Source organism: Prinia subflava, chromosome 1 (genome assembly GCF_021018805.1).
Source record: "Prinia subflava isolate CZ2003 ecotype Zambia chromosome 1, Cam_Psub_1.2, whole genome shotgun sequence".
NCBI lineage: Eukaryota > Metazoa > Chordata > Aves > Passeriformes > Cisticolidae > Prinia > Prinia subflava.
The window spans coordinates 85,051,814-85,074,268 of record NC_086247.1 but is presented as its reverse complement, the minus strand read 5'-3'; the positions used below and the strand labels follow the sequence as shown (position 1 = coordinate 85,074,268).

Sequence of the window (22,455 nt, the reverse complement as noted above, 5' to 3'; positions counted from 1 at the left end):
TGCATCTCATCACAAGCTTTCTCTCCCATCTGGCACTCTCAGGAGCTAAGCCAGCTTTCTGCCTTGTCTCACTACTCCCCCTCAGAAAAGTTTTCAACAGCAGAATAGAGTTGCACATGCAATTGCAAGGGAATCCTTTTTCTTAGACTGGGACAGCACTGTAGAGATTTTCCACTCTTTTTGTGTGGGTGCAAATGCTTTGCACAATCTGGTTGACAGGTCCAGTGTGCCCACTTAGGGAAGCAGAGAAGGTTTTTCTGGTTTTGTGTTTGAATTCAAGTGGCAGACTCTTCACTTGCCACACAGCTATTGGTTTCCCAGAGTAAGAAGCATATGGTGGCTGGTGAAGGGAAGGTTCACCTGTCTATAAGTCTGAAAATAAATCTTTATTTGTTGGTGACAATTGGCAGATGCCTTCTGGAGGACATAATGAATGAAGAAGCAGAGGTCTCTGGGAATTTGGGTCTAAATATTCCATTATATTGTTTGTTCACTGCTTATTTCATCAACCTGAAGAGAAGGAGAGCATAATATGGACCCAAATTTCTCCAGGCAAGACTGATGTAGGTAAAGTAATATTCAGTCTCTAACTGATATTCATTTTACTGCTTTATTGTCTTTCATTAAAAAAAAAAAAAAAAAAAAAAAAAAAGAGCTTCTTAGTTCTTAGTGCAAAATAGCAAAATAACTGTTTTACTCTGACCAGCATTTTGACCTTCTAGGATTTTTGGTTTTATGATTGATTAAAGTTCTTTTTTTCTTTGGTAATGAAGTTACTATCAAAATGTCTGTATATGCAAAAGAAGAGAGTATTTAAATGGAGTTATTGAGATTGATGTTCTTAATTTTTAATTTCTTTAATTTTTGCATTCTTCACATAAAAGTCAGTCCCTGATTTAGACTGTGACAGGATATATTGACAGACACCCACAGGAAACTATTAATAGAGATTTCTTTTCCCCCTGTGGCTCTGTCTCAGTCATGCCTTCTTAAAAAAGGGGGAGAAAGTAATGACATGGATTAGTATCTGTGGCATAAGGAGCTAGTGGAAATTTTTCTTCTCAAGATGCAATGTAGAGACAAGAAAGGAAGTAGAATGTCAAGTTGGAAGCTTCAGGATCTGATTCAGATACACAATATGTAAGTTATTAATTTTAGTGTTTGTCTGAATCTTCATTTCATCACTGACACAAGAGAAAAGACAAAACTGGAATTATGGGTGAAAGAATTCATGCTATGTAATGTACATCCACTGAACTGCAGCTACAAAGTTTACTCTTCAAAGCAATAATCCAAAGAAGATTGGTTGCACTACTTCAGTGTAAACAAAAGATGTCACTATCAGACACAAAATCACTGTGTGAGGTAATTAAAGCTCATTCTGAAACTATTCAGATCTTACCATTAAGCTTTAACAATGATTATTTTTAGTTTCTTTCTTTCTACAAAGGGAAACCACTGAAGACACTCTGTGAAACTACTTAATCTGAAAAAAGCCCAAAAGCCCTACCCCAAATTCTCTTTTAAAAGGTTCCTTTTTTTGATAGGAATGTTTATAGAAATGCTTCCAAGTTCCTGTAAATGCCCCCACATTTCACACATCATACCATGTGAAGCTGTTTTTGACCCCAAAGAAGATGTGGCTGAATCATTAAACCAAAATGAAAGAAGAATATGGAGAATAGAAAGTGTGTGAATTGTGAAGACAGAACACAGTATAAAGTGGAAAAAAAGAAGTTTCAAAGTAATAGATATTAGAGAAAAAATACACTGAATGAAGAGATTATCTTCTGCCCTCATCCATATTTCAGTGAGGCTAAACTAAATGCAGTAAAACAATGTCTGGTGCAGCACGGATCTCAGTTTTCATGATCTCACTAATGTCAAAGTCCTATTGACTCTTCAGAAGTAGGACTGGATTCATTTGTTGCAATCAGGCTAAGCAACAGGCAGCATTTTCACGAAAGGAGCATCATTAACAATGAAAAGGCATCTGCAGGCACAGCCGTACCCCTTCCAAGGTCAGCTGGACTGACCTATCCTGCTCTCTTGTTCTGAGTTACTTCCTCCAGAAATATCTTGGGCTGGATATGAAAGTTATTACATGGGTCAACTGTCCCTGTTCCAGCTTTCCTGGGAGTTTCATCTCTCCTCTCCTCTCTGCTTCTCAAGTGTGATAGAGCAGAATGCAGTCCTCAGCTTTTCCTCAGCCTTTATTGAGGTCAAGCTTCCAGGGGTCCAGGCCATTTTCTCCAAACCAGTCTTAGGCAGAAATGCCATATCTGCATGCATGATCCTCTTTATCCTGGCTTCCACTTCTGACTATGCATCCTCTGCTAGACTATTGAGATTCTTGTACTTATTTTTCAGTCTTTGCTTTTTGTGCTGTTTTTTTTTCCTTCTTTCTGAAGGGTGCACACAAGATTCAGAGTGGAGATAGTTCATAGGAAGAAAATAATTGTCCCTCTGTTAGTCCCTTGGGGAATCTTTTTGATGCTCAGTACAACTGGAGACTTGCATTTATTTCCCTGTGAGTCCTGTCTCTTCTGGGGAACTTCCCCATTTATGGGGAAATCCACATTCAGCCACAGCTGGGGGAGTCCCAGGCAGCTGGACAAGACATGAGAGGGGTGTAAAGGACCTAGAAATTGCTTCAGAGGAACCAAGGCATCTCTGTAGGCAATCTTCAGTGCACACCAGTAGATGTAACTGAACTTGGAAGACCTGTAGACTTGAGTCCTAAGTCTACTAGTTGTCCCCTGGTGAAACAAGCTGGCCACCTTGGTCCCACTCCCTGGAAATAATGAGTTTGGGAAGTTGGTGAAAAAGCAAGTTGTGAAAAGTGATGGGAATTTTGCCTCATAAAGCAGTGGGGAAAAGCTGAATGAATGTGTTGAGATTTCATTAGATGAAAGAAGAGGAAAAGAGTCCTCTGATATTTGCAGAATTAAAAAATAAATCTTAGGTTTACTAGTGGGGATGTAGGCATTTCATGTACCAGATTGGGTCACAGACTGGTGAGACATTATGCGGGGAAGATATCTGTGCCTGCATATGTGTCAATAAACGGGCAGGTACAGTGTGACAGGAACCAGGCTCTGTAGCTCAGTTGCTTCTGAATATATCTAGAAATCGAACCCATTCTTCCCATACTTATTTCCAGGTCCAATTATGACTACAGATCACTGGATTAAGTTAACTGTGGACATTATCTTATATTGTGTTTTGGGTGAAAATTTATATATAAGTTTGCTTTCATTTAAGCAGTGTGTTCTGTGAGAACAACTCAGAAAAAGAAGTAATTTTCAACCTATCTCGACCAAAGGAAGTTTTTCTATTTCTTTCACAGGATCTTTGGACCTAAATATAATTTTCTAGCTGAATTATAATGGAAATGTTAGTGATTTGAACTTGCTATAGATGAAGGACTAGAAAAAGGACAATGCTGTATTTTTCCCATCTTACGAAAACTATAAGGTAGATGACAGCAGAAGATGTATTAAGAAATAATCAAATGTTGATAAAAATGTTGATAAATTTTGAATCCTGTAAGAACTTCCCTAAAAGGTGAAAAGCACAGGTTTCTTTTATTTTCCTTACCTTGGCACCTCCTTAGATCAGGTATGTCACTCAGCAGAGTGTAGTGTTACATTAAATACATCATGTCATAATTTAGTGAAAGCAAACTCATTAAATTCAGAAAAAAAATCTGAAAGTCAAATTACTTCTGCTTCTTAAGAAGCTTGCATAATATGCAGAATTTCTATTTCCTTAAGCTATTTCTATTATTGTCATATTTTCCTAAATTTCTTGCATATGTTTCTGTACAGTAAACTGGTTACATGGTATATTTATAAATGTTCTTTAGTTACCAACTCACATTTTTATTTTCTGGCAATTTTAGGATATTCCTCTGTAGCAGGTTTTTTTTCTAATTAAACTGTTATAAAATTTCATATATAGATCAAGCATCTTTACTGTTTAAATAAATCTCTATATGCAAAATGCTTTTATTTTTCTGCTCATGCAACAGCACAGTCACTTCACTTGGCACTCATATCATATTCCAATAGTGGCATATGCAGGCATTATCTTGCAATGCACTGGATGCTGATTTATAAAAAACAGGTATTCTAAAATAAATCTGCTCAGGTATGAGTGTTAGAGAGCTCATCAGAACAGATTTGTACTGTACTTGTTAATTGCTTATTGATTCCCACGGTTTCCAGACATGTTCTATGCTGTCATTTTACTGGACTGTGGTGAAATATGGGATACATCGACTCTAACAAATAAATAAGATTAAAGTAAATAACTTGATACACAATTATTTGAAATGTGCAAGCATTTATAGGTCTTGCCCAGAGTATTTTAGAAGTAAATTTTATTTGGAAAATGTGTAATTTACAGAAGGATTGTAGTATTTAGGAACTCTGTATAGAACAATACAATAATACAAGAACAAGATATTATTAATTTGCATATAATTCTATTAAAATTAAGAGGTTTTGCTCAGGTACCATAAACCCCTTTGATTTCAAGGTGATTCTCTCTTCTTGGAGCTTATAATCTAAGAGAACCCAAAAACATAACAGTGGAACGCAGTCTGGTAAGGAAGATGGAACTTCAATTATCTGCCAGTGTAATTAGGACTAATATTTGTTGTAATTGACCATTTTACAGGGAAACATGAAGGCACATGTAGGCAGGATAAAAAAAAAGCGAAGGTGTAAGTCTCAAAATGCGACAGGTGTCTGTGTAACAAGATATTTGAGAAGACCTCTCATAGTCAGCATTTCAATAGGAAACACACAGTCAGTAGATTAGGGTCTATACTGCGATGGGTCCTGCAAACAGAAAACTGGTTGGGTTATTTTCACATGATTTAAAAAGCAAGGATGAGAGGTGTCTGAAAAAGTGAGATGAAATAAAAAAATCTTATTGTAGAAAGTTTGTCTTTGCTGGAACACCTGCATGGTGCAAGGCTGCATTGCCAAAGCTAGGGTAAGCAATTACTGGGGGAGAATGATTAACCATATGAAGCTTCCACCGGTGATTATACATCCAGAATGAGATGTCGGAAAGACAGGCTGAGTTATTAGTTTGGCTAAAATGATTCACGCCCAGAGTGGAAATGTGGATCTGTAAGTGATGAGTATGAAGTTGTTCAGTGAACCAGGGGAGTGATTATTCAGAGATAAGGGGCAGAAGAAGAGAAGGGGACCAAGCCCAGGATTTGATAGAACACCCCATCCTTGCAGTGTTGGGGTGGAATGAAGATGCCTCCAAAGAGCTTTGTGAGATGTTATAGAGGGTGGAGGAGAATCAGGAGAGAATGGGGACCCTGAAGCCAATGAGTGTGAATTTTTCAGAAATGATGTAGTTGTGCCAAGAACAACCAGCAGACAGGAGGGGGAAGCCCGCAGTGGTAGAAGTGTAAGCTGCTGTTTAGAAGTCATTAGAGACTATGATGAAAACATCATATAGTTTAGTTGAGCTCAGTTTCCAGGAACTGAACTGGTGGGGGCTTGAGATGCAATTAAAAAGCCAGCTCTAGACAGGGTGCTTATAGGTGCCATGTGCAGCATACCTGGAGTATCCAAAATCATCAGTTAGGTGCATTTGCTAAGTAGAGACCACGTTACAAAATCGAAAAGATTTCAAGTATCAAGCCTGCAAGAAATAGCTGCAGTTACTTAAGGGAGAACACTGGTACCGTAGGATGAATTAGCTGAAAGAAATGAAAATGCGATAAGGAATAAAAACTGAGTAGATGTTTTGGAGAAAAACCAACCCCACCCAGCACAAAAACCTCACTTATGCAATGTAAACTAATCAAAACAAACCCAAACCAATAATGGTACATTGTGGGATTGCAATTTATTCAAATGGTACACAGTGAAAAGAAAGAAAAATAACACAGATATTGGAAAGTAACAACTAGAAATAATTGACAGAGTTCAGAAAAAATACACCTTTAAAATCAACAGGAAAAGCTTTGTTTACAGTGCACTGATTTCAAAGAGAAAAGTCTGCTGCTCACATTTCTGTCAATGTCCTGTATGTGAATATTTGCCATAATTTTAGGCATTATGCCTTATTGATAAAAATTGTATTTATCTGCTTCCTAATGAATCTTATTCCAATAGAGATGAGAGAGAAAAAAAATCTGTAGAAGTAGCAGAATTAAGAATAGAATAAAATCAAGTTTATTTGTGTTGGGAGGAGAAACAGTCAGATAAGAAAAGCTTAGAATAAGAGAAGGGGAGAGATGCAAGAAAGTGTAAAAGAGACCAGGAGCTGGAATAGGAAAGGATCATGATGGCAAGACAAGATGTTAAATGAGGAAAGCAGATAAAAATTTATGCTTGTGAAGCGAGAAGAAGGAGAAAGCCAAAGAAAAGGTATGAGCAATTGAAGGCAAGCTGAAGTGAGTAGGAAAATCACAGTGTGTTTAACCAGTCGTCACTCAAAAGAAATTGATGACTTCTGGTATGATTTAGTACATGTTCTATGACCTCCTGAAAGTTCTCAGCCAGGAAAGAGACCCATTATATTTAATTTATATTTACATTTAGTCCTTACACTAAATAGCTGTAAGGACTCATTTTGACAGTTTTTCCTGCTCGGCCTTTTTTGTGTGAAATAAATTTCTTGTCCCAAATATCTTCTTTTTGATCACAAATTCCAACTCTAACTTTACATTTACCTTTTTCTTTTATTAATATTTTTTTCAGGTGAGAAAGATGGTTAAAAGCATTTACTTTGTTCTGGATTATTTGTTCACTCTCCAACTCTTGCTTTATGAACCTACTCTCTTATATTAGAAGCTGACCACTACTGAATAAGTAGAATTCTGCTGACCACTACTGAATAAGTGATATTTCTACACAGAAACATAGGAAAAGCTACCTTTCATATTTTCTTTCTAAAATGATGTCAAGAAGCTGCTTTTACTATAGGTTCTGTTTTCTTCAGTCCTGTTAATTCTGTCTTCATTGCCTGTGGTGGAAGATTTTTTTTTTCTTCCTTATTCAGACTAAAAGTCTTCTGGAAATCACCAGATTTGTTTGAATGTGGTCTGTATCTCAGATACAGAGGGAACGTTTTAGAGCTAGCTTCTCTGTAGGAGGCTAAAGGAATAGATCTGAATGGTGAAATGAAACTTGGGAGTACTTGGAACATCTCAAGAAACAAAACAAAATCAAACACTTTAGGTTCTAATTGGAATGCACCCAAAACTAGCAAAATGTTTCAGTCAGGAGCAAAGGGTGAGAAAGGCTTTGGGAAGTTCCATCAAAAGCTGAGATTTGATTAAAGCTAATCTTGAAGTTCCCCCACCCACATAAGTCACCTGACATTCAAAAATACTCTCAGAAAACAGAAACTGTATGGAAGATTTTAGTTTCAGCTGCATTTCCTAGTCTAATTTACAGGACCAAGATGAAATGACAGAAGTTACTATCATTTATTTTCTTAGAAAGTAGAATCTCTTCTGAAAGGCTGTAGCATTATAAAAGATGCATTTCTTAAACAGCTGCCCTTAGAAAGCTGAAGCAGTACAACACTTTGGTGGTGTTTTGTTGTTTGGGTTTTGGTTTTGGTGTTTTTTTCTGTTTGTTTGGTTTTTAAATTTCTGTTTAAATCTCTCCACTTATTCAAAAGAGTGGATATCCAGTTATGCCTTGGAAACATAAAATATATTCTTTGCTGGAAAGATGTTAAGATTGTCATACCCAGAAGAAGGTTAAGAGGGTGGAAACAGTGTTATGACTATTTTTCTGAGGTGCAGTTTTTACCTTTTGGTTATATTTATCCTTTAGACTTCAATAGGTATACAGATACCAAAGGCAGGTTTAAATAAAGTCCTCTGCTTCCAAAACGTAAATTAGATGTCTTAAAGTCTTCATGTATTCCAACTGAAGCACTGCTATTTCATATCAAGCTCTGCACTGTGGACCTACTGAACTGCAGGGAACAACACCAAGTGCTATGAATCTTAAATCCACTCTCTTTGCAACCACCCTTCCTGTCACATGACATGAGAACTAGGAGAGCTAAGACCATGGTATTAATCTTAATTTTAGTTTACAGAAATTACCTTTTAAGTTTTTTTCTGACAACATTAAGTCTTTTAACAAATGAAAAAAAAAAAACAAATGGAAAGCAAAAAAAAAAAATCTGTGAAACTGTAGAATATCTCAAGTGAGTCATGAAAAAGTGCAGAAAAAACCCAACCAAATAACTCCCCCAAAATGATGTACAGAAGTAGATGTAATACTAATACAAAGCTCACATAACTGGAACCCTATCTTATGTCCCTCATTACTGAAATGGAGGGATGAGTGTAAGAGATTTGATGTACAAAGAAACAGCAATATTTAAATACAGCTTAAATACGTAGTCTTAAAAATCTGGATAAGATGGTACCTAACAGTGAGACTGAGCTTGAGGATTTTATAAGAAAGGCTTGAAGTTCTGTCTGTGTTGTCTTCAAGCTGATGGCTAGACACCCTGAGAAAATACTGGAACAGGGTATTTATTAGGAAGGCAGAGGGAAGATCCAGGAAAAAACAAATGTGAAAGGCCAAGGCTAGCAGGGGAGAGCTACAATAGTTGCATTTTTATGTGAGATGTCCCATAGCAGTGGGTGGTACATAGGAAAAACAAGCAGGATCATTGAGTCCAAGACCTAATTGGAGTTGGAAGGGATCTCTGGAGGTCACATAGTCCAAGCTCCTCCTCAAAACAGGGAGGAGACAGATCACAGACAGACCAGGTTGCTCAGGCCTTGCCCAGTTGGGTTTTGGTTGCACACAATCTCTCTGGGCACCTGTTCAAGTGTTTAGCCACCCTCCCTATGACCAGGCGTGGAACTCCAGAAGACCATGTAGGATGCTGGAGAATGGTACAATCATTAATTTTGAGGGGATGATTTCAGCATTAGGACAAAGTGCCAGAAGTTGTCAGTGAATGAAGTTTCAGAAATGGCAGGTCAAAAGCAATTTTGTGTAAGCCCTTGAAGTACAGCACAGAAAGAGTTGAGACTTTTCTAAAAGGCTCCTGTGAGCACTAGGGATAAGAAAACTTAAAATTTGTTCTCACTGCTAGACAGACAGTTAATGTTTATACGATTTTGCAGATGTTATCCCTTTCAATGGCTGATGTGTCCACATTTCTAAACCAGGTTTTTGTCCTCATTTTTCTGATATGTTCATGGTCAGATACCTTTCCCAACGTTTAAAAAATTCTGGGGAAGCAGAGACGGAATCAAAAAGAAAGATTTAATTGGCCAATTGCTTTCAGGAGGAGGTCTTCTTTTGGAGGTTCTTTTTGGCTAAATACAAGATGAAATGCTTTATAGTGCACAATCATTACCCAAACTCAAGGTCAATAAAAATACTGTCATTTTTGTTGAAAGCAGAGTTAGGCTGACACTTTGCGGTTTTGAAAATTCTACCTATAGATAACAATTGAAACTACTCAGAATATTAACTGTGATGGAAAAAATGCATAAGTGATGGGAAAAATGCATATTTGAGACTGAGAGTTGCATTACACAACTAGTAATGCCGTGTACTTGTATAGGTGCTAGATCAGGTCAGTTTTTTCAGCTCCATGCCACAGGCAGTGTGACACTCAAGGCAAGGCAGAACTACTTTATTACCAAAAGGATGTCTCAGGGGGCCACAAAATAATTAAACATTAGCTTCAATGTCACAGGCACACAACAAGCATGCAACACATGCATCAGGCTTACAGCTGAATAGTATCCTGGATGTTTATTCAGCTGCTGAGTAAAATTTCAGGTCCTAGGGAGAGACATGCACCTTGTCTAAGTTTAAATTACCTGCTGGAGTATACATTAGCTCCTCACAAGTTTGTGCATCTAGGCTTCACTGCCAAAGTGCCGGTGAGTGTAGCTGTGAGGTGACAGTCCAGTTAAACTGATGTTTGGATGCAGCTAAGGATAGTGCCTGATCTCAGGAACTGGATAGTTTTCCTCTGTTTCTTAATCTTGAAGTAGCTTCAAAGCCTGTCTTTCATTTCCAAGAAGTGTACTGCTTCTGACTTTGCTGCTGCCCATGCAACTGTCATCATTTCTCCTGCATTTTTGCTGAAATTGCAGCCTTCTCGCTTGTCAGCCACCAAACAAACATCATGAGAGGGTCACTGAAGGCTCACTAAAAAGAGATCTGTGTCTAAAACCAAGAACAGCCAGAGGCCAGTTTAAATCTGACACTGTCCTGAAGTCACCATGGAAGAATTCCACCTTCTGTAGGAACAGATGTCACCATCCCTTGTGCAGAGGAAGTGGTTTTCCCCTGATTTTACCTCTGTGCAGCTTGGTGACCAACTAAAGGAGGTGATACTTGATTCAGTTCTGCATGAAAAGGTTCAGGCTTTTACAGCAAGGACTTTAACACCTTGACTCAATTTATACAGGACCACTCCTTTTGTATCACATTATATTTCAGTCACTCTGAAAGTGGTGAGTTTGCATAGAAGATATTAAGGAATATAATATGATATTCTGGAGAAAAGTTTCAAGAAGAAAAGAAGCCATCACAAACTCTAGAGATCTGGTTGGATTTATGCTATCAGACTGCTGAATCTTTCTTCCACACAGGCATAAAGCCTGTGTACAAAATACAAAAGCTGTTGTATTGAGTGATGATTCATCACTGCAACAGAAATCGACATGCAAACAAATTTACACTTTCTTTCTCATTTCACATGGGCAGAGGAAAACAGCTTCTTAATTTTATGAATTAGCATCAAGACTTTCAGTAGAGAATCAAGGATGCATTGAAGGTGCCAGACTGCCAATTGCACCAGAAAGAGCACAGAGACTGAAATCCTCCCTGTAACCACAGAAAGGCTCGCAGAGGCAGCAGCAGTGCAGACTTCCCAAACACAGACATACAGCAATCTTGTTCTATGGGTATAATTCCTTCTATCTCTCCCTCACTCCTCCCTAGCACTAGAAATGGTTGAGTGACCTCTTCTATGTCAGCAATTTGTTGGAAACCTTTCAGACGTAGGGGCAAGTGCCACAGCTCTGCTGATTTCAGTCAGTGTTGCACTTGATGGACTGGAACTGGCTGACTGTCACCTTTTGGTTTCCAATAGAACATTAACTACATTGGGAGTTTTTGAACTCATACAGTCATACAGTAGCTTGATTTGACTCAGCAAAATCAACCTTTTTTATGAATGCTCTATTTGGAATTTCTTTTACAGGCAGAGAGGCACTGAATATGCAGCACGGGCAGCATGTCACAGCTCCTGTTCCTCAATAGCTGGTGCTTTGCCCTGTTCTGTTTCCTGATGAACTGCACAAAAAAATTATGTTCTGTCATTTGTGCTCTAAAATTATCCACACTGTTGGAGTGAATAAATCAAAATAGGTCTGCTTGTTTCAGAGAGCATCCTGCTGCTCCATAGACTGTCCAGCAAAATGTCAAATGGAACCACTTCTGTCAGATCACTCCCACAGGTGTCAGGTGTGTGTAAGTGGAGGAGGCTTCAGCAAGGAGAGGACAGAGCAGCCAGGGAGTGGAACAGCTGTTCTCTTTTGTGAGAACCGTTTTTCCCTTGAGCTTCTTGGGACTGGTGTTTCAGCCAATATAAGACATTGCCACCCGGACTAGCACCAGCTCCGCTGCTCAGCTGTGAACTGTATCACACATAACAGAGATACAGTCTGGGCAAAATCAGATCAGCATCTACCTACCCCAAGGAACACGTGGCTTTCATTACATCTTCCACTAGCCCTCCTCCTTCCTACAGCCTTTCTCCTGAATACGAACACACACAAAGAGACATGGAGAAAAGTTCACTTGCTCATCTTTCTATGTTGCTTCTCTTTTTCCATATTGAAGGATGCAACACATATGATTAATATAGATGCAAATGCATCTGTCATAATCCTGCTGATCCCAAGGTGAGGAATGAAGGTGAATCTGATGAAGATGTTTAGATTCATGCATTGTATTTGTAAACTTCTTCAGGTTTGGAAAATCTGTGGTTTTTCTTTAGCTCTGGCTTTCCGGGCATGTTTTCTGGGCATCAAATCTCTGGAAAGACTTCCAGGAAAAGGGATCTTGTGGTCCACCTGCCTGAGCTAAATTTTCAAAGTAGTTTTATTCTAGCAGCTTTTGACTCCATTATTTCTTTCCACTGTGATATTTTATACTCAACTCTGCAGAAAACCTGGTGCCATTAAGCCAGAGCCAACCTATTGTTCTGCAGTGCTTCCAATTTGCATGTAAAATTATTCATGTTAATAACTCCCCATTGTTCATGTCTTATCTTCTTAAGTCATGTCAGAGAGCTACACAATGCAAGCCCTGCTGTCACGAGGTTTCTGTGCACCTAAAGGCATGAAGAGATTTGCCTTCAGTGAATTCAAATGAATTAAAGGCTTTAGGGACGTATGTAAAATCAGACAGAATTCTTAAGATTTTCTTAATTTCTCCTCAGGTCATGTTATCCACCTCTGCCTCTGCTAGCAATATTTGACCCAAATATTCCTCCTGCCTGTGCTACTGCTGAGCCTTTGTTTCAGAGGGAGGGCACCAGTGGTTCTGTGGCAATGGGAGGTGTTCAGCTCACAGTGCAAGGGAAAGGTACTTTCTCACTTGTCATCAAGTTAAGGTATTGATTACAGGTGTCACTTGAATTCAGCAAATAATATTTGGCCTACCCTTGCATTCACTTACAAACCAGAAGTATAATTGCTGGTCAAGAGAAGTTAACAAGGCCTTTAGGTTTATTGCCCTTTTTCCACATTTGTACATATAAGGTAATGCTCTAGATAAAAAACAGTGGGGTTTAGCAGTTAGGTTCATAAGCATGTTTTCTTATTCTTCAAAAACTGTTGATATGCTCATATTACAAAAAAAAAGTTAATGTTTAATGCACATAATCCAAACAACAGAACTACACCGATAAAAGATGCCGTGTCTTGTACACAGTCACAGAAAACTCGAACATGTTTTTAGACTATAGGGGAATGCTTTAAAAAACATCAAAGCATCTTTTCAGTTGCTGTTTAAAACCACTCTTGTTTCTCAGTTTTTAAGCACTATCACTCAGCACTGGTTTTGCTTCCTAATGTTGATTTACTTTGAGGTGAACTTTTGTTTCACAAACTTTGTGAAACACACCTGTTTAAACATTTTGGCAATATGGAGCAAACCTGAAAATGGCTCAGTATCTATTATTTCATAACTGAAACCCAGTCAGGTTTCTTTTGTATTTAAGTATAATATTGTAAGCCACACAGGAAACCTACCTTCATTTCTATAGTGACTTATTGTAGAATATTTGTTCAGATATTATCAACCATATTATATATTAAAATTACTCACTGTTGGCACCACTCCTAAATACAAGCCCATGTACATGCATTATAGCTCTATTTGGATATTAAGAGTATAAACTGAGTTTCATTTTCTGACAGATGCCAAATAAAGTAACCATCAAAGCAGGTAGAATAATAATAAAATGAAAAAAGACACTGTGAAATTTCCTGAACATCTTCTTTCATTATTTACAAAAAGATAGGTCAAGGGAATCTTGTCTGACAAATGGTGTTCTCTTTCCTACTGAAATCAGTGACTAAGCTACTCTGACTTCACTGGCAGCATAAGCCGCTCCTGTTTGGCGAAAAATGCAAACCCTGACTGTGCCTTCATAGACTTCAGCATAAACTTCCATTAAACTCCACTCAAGTCCAACTGGAGTTTGAGTATTGCATTCCCTCCCAGTGGGTTTGACTCTTTCTGAACAAAGTACAATCGTCCACTATGAAGTGACAAAAGTATTCTTGCTTACAAAACCAGGTTCAAAGAAATGAGTAAATGAAAAGAAACTTAATAATTCTACTAATAAGCTGAACATTCAGTCCACGTTATCAGCATTGCCAGATGGATTTCACTGGAGACATGCTGCCTTTTCACAAATAGTGCTCTGGAAGACTAAACCATTTTGTTAGGTTAAGGAGAAGTTTAAACATAAGAAGACTAAAACCTTTCTGGTCTCAAAGACAAATACATCTCCTTGCTCTCCACCATTCTCCCTATTCCAGTTTCCCCCAGCATTTGTATAATGGCATTTTTCAGAATTTTTTCACAGGATTCCCCAAACCTCAGAAGGCTCATAAAAAAGGAGTAGTTAGAAGAACGATCCTTTTGTGATTTAGTAATAGAGGATGAAAAAAAAAAAAAAAAAAAAAAGGTGAGAGCTGCTGATCATTTTTCAAAATTAAAGGAATTTTCAAAAAGGCAAGCACAGGAGATCATGACAGGTCCTGCCTTGACCAACACATCCACAAATGGGCTGGAAAAAGATGATGGACAGCCAAAGTGGCTAATAATACAAAGCTGTTTCCAACAATCAAAACCAAAATCTGCCTGAGAAAGTAACACAGGAACCTCACATTATCAACTGACTGGGTAGTAAAATGGCAGAAAAATACAATGCTGATAAATACAAAAGAGTGCATATGAAAAAAATACAGCCCTAATAAATGCAGCCCTAATAATTGCTTCTGAATGAGCAGTTGTCTCTTAGAAAGAGATCTTGCTGTCACTGTAAATGTTACCACAAAAACACCAGCTTAACATTCAGTCCAGGGACTGGGTGTGCCCTTGGCTCACAAACTTGACCTGCTGGTTGCCAGAAACTGGAAGATATAAAAGAGGAAGGAACCTTCTGTACTCACCCTACTCACCCTGCTTCTCATAGGTATCCACTACTTGCCACTGGTGAGAGAAGATGTATGTATGTCTGTATGGATCTTTGCTATGGCCTAGAACAGCTGCTCTTACATCTTTATGTCAAATGAACATTTTAAGAGAGTAGGTCTAACCTGGAGTCACAAAGGAAAGCGAAACCATAGAGATACACAACCTGAGAACCAGTGTCTCAAGTTCCAGACAAAGGATCAAAGCATCAGAACAAACAAAAAAAGCCTCAGAAAAGACCACAAGGAGACCCTGGATAAACCCTTGCCAGCTTAGAAGCTTACTGGGTGTTCTGGTACTTTAGCACGGGGCTTGATTGACAGTCCAAAATGCCACAATAAAACATCACAGTAACACCCGGAGAGTTCAGAGGCAGACGTAGCAGCATCTCCTGCAACTGCAAGGTGTCCAGTAGATGCAAAAAGAGACAGCACCAGCTTAGAGAGCAGAGTGTAAGCAGAGAAGAGAGTATCAGCAGTTACAGCAGTTTTTGCCTTGGAAGGAGGCACTGGTAGAAAAGAAGACCAATGAACTGCCAACCTGAAAGCAAACAGCAGCCACCCCAGACAAATAATGCTTCTGTGACACAGCTTTACTGATGACTGTGCCTGTAATGCCAGACAAGTCACATTGGATATTATAATACCTGAAATATCTTTGGTCTAATGACTCAGAATTTACACCATGTGCAGTGGAGCACAGGTTTACATGTTAACATCCAGTGTCCATCTGTACTTAACTGGGTCACGCTGGGTCACGCCAGTGGGATGGTTTGTCAGCAGTGGATACTTTCCTCAGGAGACACGGTGCTCAGCACGGGATGATGTTAGAAGAACAGGAATTTTCAAACAGCAGAATTTGAAGTCCTGGCATTGTTACTGTTTCCTGAGCTTGACATGATTCACATTCACAAAGGTACTTAACCATTGCTGAGAGCAGTTGCCATCATACTGATCCAGGGTGTCTCAGGTGGCCATATACTTAGAAAGAAAACACATTTTAACTATAAATTGCAGGAGGCAGGAAGGCAAGGGGCACTGAGCTTGCTGCTTAACCTGAGAACATCCTAAGGGCTTACACCTACACACTCCAAGAGGCAGGTTTCTTGGCTGTAAGCCTGCTCTGTGCTCTGCTTCCCACTCATCTCTTGTTCCCAGCTGTGCCTCAGATCACTCCCAGACAGCACAGTGAAGTGTCCTGGACATGCTGAATCACAGATGCACTGGAGCCAGAATTTTTAGGTAACCATGTAACTTGGAAGCAACTTTGGAGCAACAGACACAGATAGCTGCAACAGGCTAAAATAATGAAAGCAAGTGAAAACCCTGCAAGAAAAATCAAATACCTAATGCTACATGATAACACCCTTGTATCAAGAGTGAGCCACAAAAGCAAGAGTGCAAGGGCCTCACTGGGTAACCGAATGTTCTTGGAGAATGTGGTCACATGACTATTTGTATTAGTTTTTTCATATGGGGTATTTGAGGGCTATTATCTTAAATTTTGGCCATGAAATCATCATTTGGAATTGAGAACTATTTTCAATTTTTCAAACACAGGAGATGTTAATACAAATCCCATTAGGAGAAGTTATTGGGAAAATGCCATGAAAATAAAGATCTCTGTTCAGCATTTTGCCTGGAGGCAGGCCCTGGTTACCAAATACCACACTCTACAGTGAGTATCATGTGATGATGGAGGGATGGGAGTCATCTCCTGGCATTGACCACAGTTTTTTTGTGCACTTGATTCAAAGATTTCTGCTGGTTTTGGGGGGGGTCAAGCCCTAATGCCTCTCAACTAATGGTTGAACATCTGAATGGTGTTCACCAGGTTTCAGTGGGAAGATCAAAAGCTGCCCTCTTTCTACTCTGAAGAATTTTCATGGGCCTTAGAAGAGGAATCCAATGGCTGTAGTGGTCTGTGGGCCTCCTCCACAGAGGCGTTGTGAAGGTTCTGTTTCTCTAGGATTACATGTACGTGGCCTGGAAGTAGAGGTTAGGCGATTATAACATTATTTTTCCATTTGAGGACACTTTGACGTGTGCCCAGAGAGAGGAATACATGCTTAACTTATCAAGGGAATGCATTTGGATATTTTCACTCACACTCAGCAATGGACTATTCTTAGTAACTAATAATATGCATGTGCCTTGCAGCATGCTCTTTGATAGCCTTGTTTCTATTCCTTAGGGATCTAAGATTTTACTGTATTTCCAAAGAATCCTGGAGTAAAAGAAAATGTCTTTTTCTTTTTACAACATGGCAGTTTCCTGCAGTGAGAAATAAACAGAGCTGCTGCTAAGACCACTTTCATTCTTAAAAACACATTTCAGGTAAAAGTGTCAGGTTGACCTGATAAATATGTGCAAGGCAAAGCAGTACAAATGTAGGGTTAAAACTGCCTGCTATGAATGTTAGAGAAATTATATATTTTTAGCCACTTAGTGAAATCAAAATTTTCAAGGGCTATTATTTTTTCTGTCTCTATTTTCTAAATATTTAAACCAAGCATCCCACAGCAGTCCCAGTATCTGCATGTCATTTGCAATCCCTCATGTGTTTTAAGGTGGTTTAATTTGTTTTAAAGCCTGCAGTACATACAAACAAAATTAGGTTTTGGCTTAGAGACACAGAAGTGGAGTAATTTGGTACATGGTTGCCATGGCAGCTAACCTACATCTAAATTATCCTACATGCTTTTCTCAGCCATTCTCTGGCATTGTTCCTTCTGTCTGAATTGTTGGTTCCCTTTTTTTTTTTTTAAACCCCTGCCTTCTGCAAAGCCCTTTTTTGTGCCACTTCGGTCTCATCTGCTGGCTCAGCCCTCACATCCTGGCATACCCTATGAGCTGCTGATATTATCCATTAATGGAAAGAGGTAGCAAGAGGAGTACAAGGCAGAATTACAGTCTGCCAGCTACTCTGCCCGTTGAGAGCAGCTTCCCGAAAGCTGATTTTCACTGAAGTAAACCACAGTGGTAATTCCCCTCATTTTCAGGAGCTTAAAGCTTGCTGCAAAATCATTGATTTTGATGAAGCTATTGCAGATTCACAGAGATATAGTAAAAGTCATATTTGGCCTTCAGACAGTGAATTTATCAAATGATTAATGAACTTTGGTCTGAGGCTACATGGCAGTAAATCAAGGTGTTATCTCTTCTATCCAGAGAAAACAGGTTTTGAAATGCTTTGGCAATGTTTATTGCCAAGTAGAAATAGTAAAGGAAAGGGCATGAGTCCTCTAAGGTCTTTCCTTACCATTGATCTCCCTCTCAGCAGTTAGAAAATAAACCCAACCCTATTTTTAAATGTTAAAGTTTTGTTATTTATTTCTGATGAAACAGTTCCTTTCTGTCAAATTGCTCTGTTTCAGAGGAAGACCATCCCACTGGCTATTTCTGACTAACCATCCTTTTTATCTCCCTTCTTGCTACCTCTGAGAACTAAGTTGTGAGGCTGCTTCCCAGGAACCCAGCCCAGGTCTTATCAGTTCCTGACAGATCACGGATAGCTGACACGTTCTTCTGCCTATGGCTGCATGTGACCTTAGGGTTTAGAGAAAGTCAGATCAGAAGATAAGAATGAGAGAGTATTTACTTACTTATTTTTGACACAGTAAGCTCAACATACTGTCAAAGCAGAAGTTTTGTCGAATTTTTAAGAAGGTTCAGTTTCGTTACCAGTTTGGTTGGTTGTTAGTTTTCAGGCAACTGCCTAGAATACAGTCTCTGCTGTTGAAGGTTTGGCATTGGCAGATACATTTGTGTGTGAACTCAAGAAGTGAGGATTACTCAATTTATGATCCTCATATCACAAAGAAGTAGGAAAATCCCTGGATTTGTGGGATTACAGGCAATGCTAAAGTGATCTCTTTTCAGGGATACTGACTGAAAACTATGAGATTCAGCAAGAGCTTTTTGCTTTTTTCTGAGTTAATTTATTCACTCCAGTCATCTTAGGATAGCTTGCTTTTTAACATGAACTTTCGAAATATTAAAAACCATGCAGATACTATGCACAAGGAATAAAAGAAGTAACAATGAATCTTGGGAAGTGACAATGAACCTTATGAGGATTTAGGCATACTGAAGATCTGCCCCCATAAATGCATTCTGCAGTATTTTATTAAACAACTAGCTGAAGAACCAAAACAATTACTTTTTGGAATAACTGGGTATGAGAGGCAGGTTGCGCAACAGTATCAGGATTCCCCCTGTAGATGTGTGGAGAGGCAAACGATACACTACACACAAGGGTAAATGTTTAAGAGAGAAGTGGATTTCCTCTCACTGCTTTTTAATTTTGGTATGTTATATTCTTCCACTCCAGTTTTTGCTCTTTCAATGTAAAATGTTGCATGCATGCAATGAAAGTTTAATATGGGAAAACATTGCAGGCTGAAGTAGGCATCCCGAAGAGAGTCACAAAACTTGAAACTGAAACAGAGGATCACCCTTGCTATTCAGAAGAATGAGGATGTTTAACACTTCCTATTCAGAAAAATGTCAGATACTAAGTTAGATATACTTGTATTACATCTGTGTTGTCTAATACAATAATTTCACATGAACTTCCCATGCACAGTACTTTTCCAGGGCTCTTTGAAAAAAGGTCAGAAATGTTGTTATTTAGGTTTTTCAGATAAAGGAACTGAGTTATGGGGAAGTAAACTGATGAACCAGGCTTCCAGCAAATTGATCACAAGGCCTTCCAGTTATCTTGGACCTCTTCGCACAACACAGATCCCTGTAGTTATTATGGATATTATTTACTTTTTCTCCTTGCCAGAGTTTCTGCTAACTTTCACTTTGGGGATACAATGTGTTTAGCAGTTATTATGGCAAGCTGTGATTCATACTGTTCGGACCTCATTCATAGTTTGCATGGCATGAGAATAAAGTAAATTACATTCTGGAGAAATTTGCCAATGAAATATTAAAGCAAATATCTGAGATAAAGCTCACTGCTGTGCTTTTCAGCAGTCGGGAGGGAGAAGGGAGAAGGGCAGCACATTAAATCTGATGGCTATTCTTCCTGGCCTTACAGAGAGACTGCTCTGATGTTTTTGAGGCTGGTGATGGTATGATAGAGCCCTCAAACTCTGTTGAGCCTCAGGGAGGGAGAGGTTCAGGAATGGTTTTCCATCTTTTAATTTATCTAAATGTATTTTCTGTTGGCTTTCAGGCATGCCATTGGCTTCTGTGGGAACAGCATCATCTCTTGATCAGGCTGGTCCTGATCCCTGTCTCTGTGTGCACTGGTCTGACCCCACGGGGAGAGGGGTTGTGACTCTTTAGCTTTCTACAGGGTTCATTCTTCTAATTAGCTTGGTCTTGGGTCAGATAGGTGTCAAGGGTAAGGAATGGGGAACAGAGGTGCTGCCAAGGGTAGTGTGAGGACACCAATGTTTGATTGCAGCTGGAGGTTGTGAAATTGTTCCCTTGGAGTTTGCTTGTACTGGCAACCACTGATGCTAGGTAAGAGTGCCCTGTCACTACTCTATCCTTTACAGAGTTCATCAATCCATTATTTCATACCTGGCCTTCCTGCCCATTGGCTTTACCATGTTCTGCATCTTTCACCCTTTCACTGGATCGTGCTGCGCTACAGATGCCCCTGACCTGCCTAGTCCTAGCAAGGTGTGCCCAAAAATTGACATCTTCACTTTCTACACGCATCTACCACTGACACAGGTGTAAGTGCACAGGGAATCTGATGGTGGCCGCACAGCAGCATCCTCCTTTGTCATACAATTGAGCCACTAAGGATTTCAGGTTTTTTAGGCAGTGTTACCACACTGGTTATTGGGAGAGACCTTAGGCAGTAGTATCCTGTATATTTGAACCGTATAAATCCCCGATCAAATTAACTCTTGGGAGAAAATTTCCCTCACCAACCACCAGATCCCGGTCACCACACCTTAAAAAACCACATCCCCGTGGGTAGAGGGATACGGCTCTGTCATGTCACGCTTAACTGTGCATTAGGGAGCAAACCATGAGGTGGAAATAGTGAGCGTGGCTTTGAAGCCACGCCTGCCACGGCTCAGCAAAAAGCATCCTTCCCTGCTTGAGGAAGATGGCTGGACCAGGCAGCCTCCAGAAGTGTCTCCTCGTCTCAGACACTGTGATCTTGCGATAATCTTTGCTTTGAACTATTTGCTCTCTCCCGTGTCTGTCTGTTCGAGTTGAGGACATGAGTGTCCTTTGTCTGCCCGCGATCCAAGCTTGCCCGCAGCGTGGTTGGGATGACAGAGCAGGAGCACCGCAGGCTCCCGAGCAGGGCACGGGCGGCCGGGGGAGGCCCTGCTTCCCGCGTGGGCACCGGCACAGCGGAGCGGCACGGGCTGGCAGCTGGGGCTGCGGCAGCAGCCCAAGGCCGGGTGTCTCCTGCCAGACTCCTTTCGCAGCCGAAACCACACGGGTTTCGGGATGGCAGAGGCGGGCGGGTCCCGCACCGCACGCCGCAGCCCTGCCCTTCCTGGGCGCCCCGGCGGCGGGCGGTCCGTGCCGAGGAGCGACCCACACGGGCCAGGGCCGCCGCCGCTGCCGCCCCTCCTTCGCCGCGGCCGGCGCTTATTCATCCTGCCCGGAACGCCCGCCGGCCGCGGCAGGTGGGGCAGGGCTGCGGCGCGGGGGTCGCTGGGACTCGTAGTTCCTCGGGGCGGGCGGCGGCCGCGCGGAGCTGCGGCGCGGACTACAAGCCCCAGGGGTGCCCGCGGCGGCCGCACCGCGCGTGGGGCGGTGGCGGCGGCGGCGGGAGGTGGTTCCTGGCAGTGCGGCCCCGCGGCTCTCGCCGCTCCCGGGGGCGGCCGAGCGGAAACCCGCCTCCAGCCGCCCGGCATCCAGGAGCGCGACGGCCGCGGCCAGGGCGAGAGGGATGCGCCTCGCCCTGTCCGACAGCGGCGAGCAGCGGCCGCCCTCAATTAGCAATTAGCCCGTCCCCAGTCCCCCTTCGGCAAGCACTATCCCATGCACGCCGACCCGCCGCTGGCAGCAGCGGCCGACGGCTTCTCCCGCAGTGTTGGCGTGCGGGTCGCTTAAGCCATGGGGAATGGGATGAACAAGGTAACCCCGCTCGTCGTTGTCGCCGTGCGCGAGTGCATGTGTGCGGGCCAGCGCTGCGGGCCGGGGGTGGCGGTCCCTCCCCGCCTCGGGGCGGCCGGCATGCTGCGGCGCCCCCGCCTTTGTCTCGCCCCTGCGCCGCTGGCACCCGCTCCAGCAACAAAGGCCAGGGCAGGAGGGCTTTTCCCTTCGGTTTTGGGGGTCCCCCGCCTCGGGGCGAGGGCGGAGGGACGGAGACCGCGGCCGCGCCGCTCCCTCGGGGCGCGCCGCCTCCTCCTCCCCAGCCGCAGCGCGGGCGGGCGGGGGAGGGGGGCCCTGGTTTCGGTGATGCTCCTGGGCTTCCCCTTCCCGGGCCAAGCGAGTTCCCGGCGGTCGGCGAGGGCGCCGTGCCGCCGGGGTTCAGTGCCCGCTGTGCGTCCCCCAGCCCCAGGGGCTGCCCTGGGGCACAGCCGGCACCCCCCGAGCGGCGGCAGGAGCCGGGCTGGGGCTGTCAGCGAGCGCGGCACTGAACGGTGTCACTCGGCCAAAGCTCGCTCCGCTCCCGAGGCGCGGGGCAGCCGCTGGACACGGGCTGTCGCTGGAGGGCTGGGCCCGCCCGGTGCCGCTGGGACAGGAAAGCGCTCGGCACCCGTGGA

General features: G+C 41.8%; 1 protein-coding gene across 2 annotated transcripts in view; it reads left to right on the top strand.

Annotated features, from left to right (window-relative positions):
- Positions 1 to 21,476: 21,476 nt before the first annotated feature.
- DUSP22 (dual specificity phosphatase 22) overlaps positions 21,477 to 22,455 on the top strand; it is a 43,425-nt gene continuing 42,446 nt past the window's right edge. Inside the window, exon 1 of one of the 2 annotated variants that reach the window (XM_063401366.1) lies at positions 21,477 to 21,823. Coding sequence is in view for 1 of the 2 variants with exons in the window: in XM_063401392.1 (XP_063257462.1) it covers positions 21,803 to 21,823 (21 nt within the window). In the remaining variant the exon portion in view is untranslated. The remainder of the gene's footprint in view (positions 21,824 to 22,455) is intronic. The other variant, XM_063401392.1, reaches the window with a different exon arrangement.